At 38.1% G+C, this 4280-nt stretch overlaps 1 protein-coding gene and 1 long non-coding RNA gene across 2 annotated transcripts in view; one reads left to right on the top strand and one right to left on the bottom strand.

Moving 5' to 3' along the window:
- The window catches only part of LOC102672739 (baculoviral IAP repeat-containing protein 6), a 21528-nt gene extending 18326 nt beyond the window's left edge, over positions 1–3202 (top strand). The window contains exons 46-51 of the mRNA XM_031510868.1: positions 1–1327; positions 1406–1626; positions 1710–1949; positions 2017–2205; positions 2286–2420; positions 2518–3202. The exon at positions 1–1327 is cut by the window's left edge and continues 6 nt beyond it. Coding sequence (XP_031366728.1) covers positions 1–1327; positions 1406–1626; positions 1710–1949; positions 2017–2205; positions 2286–2420; positions 2518–2805 — 2400 coding nt within the window. The 3' untranslated portion in view covers positions 2806–3202. The remainder of the gene's footprint in view (positions 1328–1405; positions 1627–1709; positions 1950–2016; positions 2206–2285; positions 2421–2517) is intronic.
- Positions 3203–3993: 791 nt separating this feature from the next.
- Positions 3994–4280, bottom strand: part of LOC116185742 — a 23338-nt gene continuing 23051 nt past the window's right edge. The window contains exon 4 of the long non-coding RNA XR_004150645.1: positions 3994–4168. This is a non-coding gene — a long non-coding RNA (uncharacterized LOC116185742). The remainder of the gene's footprint in view (positions 4169–4280) is intronic.

Genomic DNA, 4280 nt, shown 5'->3' on the forward strand with positions numbered 1-4280 from the left:
GTAACGAAACAAAATGACAGCGAGTTATTAAATTATAGAAGTATAGAAAGTTCGCTAGGCGTGTTTAGTGCCGGTGGTGGTTTAGCGGTATTAGCACGATATTTGCCGCTGGTATATCCAGATTCTAGACCACCACCCGTCCCGTTACCCTCACCAGAAGAAACATTTAGCCATGAAGAATGGGTGAAATTAGGGATTAGCGATTACGCTATTGAAATTATAGAAGAAAGTGGAAATAATTCTTCGCCGTGTGCATCTTCACCAGCTGCTTACGTTCCTCCACATTCTCTTGCTGCTTTTGGATTGTTCCTTAGACTTCCCGGTTACGCAGAAGTATTATTAAGAGATCGAAAACGAGCTCAGTGTTTGTTACGCCTTGCTTTAGGCGTTTCAGACGACGGTGAAGGTGGAGACGTTTTAACATCGCCGTTGGCTGCGTTACTACCAACTTTGCCATTCCAAGTTTTAAAACAATTACTCGACGCTACACCCGCGACCACCGATGATGGTCTTCTTTTGCGTAAAACGACTATCGAAGTGGGTGCTATGCTTTTATTGTTGAACTGTTTGGCGGTATTTACCCATCAAACGAATCAGAACGACAACTCGGAGCAAAAAATAACCGGGAACCAAGGTGAAGCAGGTCGTAGCGATGATAATTCACATTTGTATTGGGCGAAGGGTACGGGATTTGGTACCGGCTCTACACAACAGTCATGGAACGTTGAGCAAGCGTTGATGCGACAGAGATCCGAGGAAGAGCACGTTACAGTATTATTGCAAGTTTTAGCAAGTTATATTGGTTCCGGTGGACAAACGCAAAGAGAACTGCCAGCGTCTTTTCCCGATCTATTAGCCAGATCGTGTTTACTTCCAGCCTTGTCTTCATATTTAAGAAACGATTCGGTGTTAGACATGGCGAGGCACATTCCTTTGTATCGCGCTGTATTGCAATTGCTCAGAGCTATGGCCCTTTCGAATCAATTAGTTCCGCTCTTGTTACCTAGGGGGAAGTCTAGTGAACCGTCCGTCGTATCGCTCCTATCTAGCATGAGGGTTTGCGTGGATACGTACGTTCACAAGATTAATCGTACTAGGACTAATAAATCGAAAACGCTATTCAAGTATCCCGATGATACTGAACAGGACGAAGGTTTAGCAACGTTGATTCCAGATATTCAAGAAAGTGCCACCATAGTGCAAAACGCCACTTCTAGGTTATCAGGAATCGAAGAAGAATTACCTGGTCCTAGCCCCACGGCTCCAGAATTACCTCTACGTTCTATCGAACAACGATACATAGAAGTTATGAAAAATTTACAATTTGGTAAGAATAGTAAGATATTTTTTTTATCATCTGATGAAACACACATGATATTATTTTATATTATGTGTGTATTTGTAGATACGTACGAAATGATCACCGAAAATCCAGAAGCTGGTGGATATAAGTTTGCTGTCTCATATCATTTTGAATCCACTATGAGGGCAGCTGGAGAAAGAAGTCATCCTACGAGAGTGAAGAGATTGGCGCAAGAAGCTGTCACACTTTCTACAGCGTTGCCATTGTCGTATAGCAGTAGCGTTTTCGTCAGATGCGACGCTGATAGGTTAGACGTAATGAAGGTAATTTGTAAAAATTAATAATAACGATAAAATAAAGATAAAACTAACAAAAATATTAATCGATTTTGCACATTTCTTTTCAGGTACTCATAACAGGGCCAGCGGAAACACCATACGCAAACGGATGCTTCGAATTTGACGTATATTTTCCTCCGGATTATCCTAATAGTCCGATGTTAATAAATCTAGAAACTACTGGTCGTCATACCGTGCGATTTAATCCAAATCTATACAACGATGGAAAAGTCTGCTTGAGTGTATTGAATACTTGGCATGGTCGCCCTGAAGAAAAATGGAATGCACACACTAGTAGTTTCCTTCAGGTAATATTAATCGGTTTAAAGTCTCAATTGTTAAGTTAAAAAATTTTTCATTTTAACATTAAAACAGGTCTTAGTATCGATACAATCGCTGATCTTAGTATCAGAGCCTTATTTCAACGAACCAGGATACGAACGGTCGCGAGGTACAACGAGCGGAGCTCAATCTAGTCAAGAGTATAACGCGAACATTTGTCAAGCTACTGCTAAATGGGCGATGCTTGATCAAATTCGCAATCCATGTCCTTGTTTTAAAGAGGTAATTGCATTTAATATTTTGTTTACATATTGTGCGAAATATCGAATTTACAATTTTTGCGTTTGCTAATTATTTCATAGGTCATACATACTCACTTTTGGATAAAGAGACATGAAATTGTTGCACAATTAGAAAGATGGATAAGAGATATGGAATTACACGGATCAGATAGAAGATTTGGTCGTACTCTCTCTCTGAATGCATTAGCTTTAAGAGTAATTAACTATTTAACACGTTTATATCGTATACTATTATTATAATTTATACGTTTGATTAAATTTTTGTAAAATTATATTTTAATATTTTTCTCAGAGACATTATAGTTTGTTGAGGGAAGAATTGAGTAAATTACCAACTCCTGAAGGCTTGGAAGATTTGGTTGAACCGCTCGCATCACCAGGCTCACCGATCGAATTGTCCGGCACTCCTGGCACCCCAAATACGCCACCAGCATCGACGGTTCCTCCAACTGGCACAATTTCTACGCCAATTAATAACTCTGTTGGTTCCATGAGCAATGCAAGTGCTAGTAATCATGTACACCACGACATCGACACAGACGTTGAGATGGAGAAGATGGTTTCAAAAGTGTGTGAATAGCTAAAGAATGTTAATAGACATTGTTGGACATTTTGAAAAGTCTATATTGTTTGTGTTATGACGGACAAATAACGGACTGACCGGAAATGAAAGGAAATCCTAGTACGTGGGAAAATTTCAGTTGATTGACGGATGGTTAGATGATGAATGAAAGATTACTTGTATCTTTTCGTTGAACACATGACGATATCGATAAAAATGAGGATAATTCGGAAAAAAACGAAGAGGATAAACGTATGCGTGCATGTATATGTGGTACGTATGAGGATAGAGAGAAATTTGGTAAGAAAAAGAAATGAATGAGCGAGAGATAACGGAATGAATCGTGTAAAGAGATAAGGAAAAATGGAAAAATACGAAGAATGAATGTTATGACGAGTGAAAGGGACGAGGATGAGTCGATAAAAAAAAAAAAAAAAGAAAAAAGAAAAAAAAAAAAGAAAGAAAGAAAGCGCAAGAAATAGTCAGTGGTTAAAAATTCGGTATGAATGTGAATAACTCGTACGTAGTAGGTAACTCTCTGTGGCAACTGCTATATTATATGTACGCTGCATTCTACTACTTCGTATTATCATAAGTAACAACTCTGTTATTCGATATTTATTATACGTGTTCCTCGTTTATGTAGCCGGTAATTCCCTATCCTTCTCTTCCTTCCCCCATCTCCCAATAGCAATGCGACTGACTTTAAACGACACTTATTCCAACAAACGAGGCGATATTGATAATAAAAACGGCGAAACAAATAATAAAAACAACGACGCGAACATTATGGAAGAACGGCTACGTGAAATATATATATATATATATACATATATATACATACATACATACATACATACATACATATATATATATATATATATTGATATATTAAAACAGTCACTCGCAAATACGAATAGGACGTACCCTATATACTGTAATTTTGCGCGAACCAAGTTATCGCTTTTCAGTTGCAACGTTTAAAGTTTCGTTTCTCATTAACACCACCATCCTCTCCCTCCCCCTTATCATAGTAAATCGTCTCAGCCGTTTAGCTCAGTATCGCATTGCTCTCGATTTATGAGTAGAAAACAGTGCAGAAAATTGCTCCATAATGCATGATGCAGTTAGCACTTGATATGTGTGCGCAGTGTGATTTAATATTTATCGTGCCTGTATCGATTACGGTCCGCATTGTATTTTTTACGGGAAATAATAGTACGACGTGTTCGGCTTAAAAGTGAATGCATATTTTTCAACATCGAATTCCTTTTTCCACGATTTCATCGAAAACCCAAGAACAAGGCCAAGATTTTTATCGAGTAGCCTTCACTTTTAAAAGAATTGAGATTTGCATTCGAGTGACGATGTTTCTTCCTCTCTTTCATTTCTTTTCTCTCTCTTCCCCTTTTTCTTTTCATTTTCTTTCTTTCTTTCCATTTCTTTCCTCTCCTCTCCTCTCCTTTTCTTTTTTCTTTTTTTTTTTTTTTTTT

This window comes from Apis dorsata, unplaced genomic scaffold (assembly GCF_000469605.1).
Source record: "Apis dorsata unplaced genomic scaffold, Apis dorsata 1.3 scaffold_28, whole genome shotgun sequence".
NCBI classification, from domain to species: domain Eukaryota; kingdom Metazoa; phylum Arthropoda; class Insecta; order Hymenoptera; family Apidae; genus Apis; species Apis dorsata.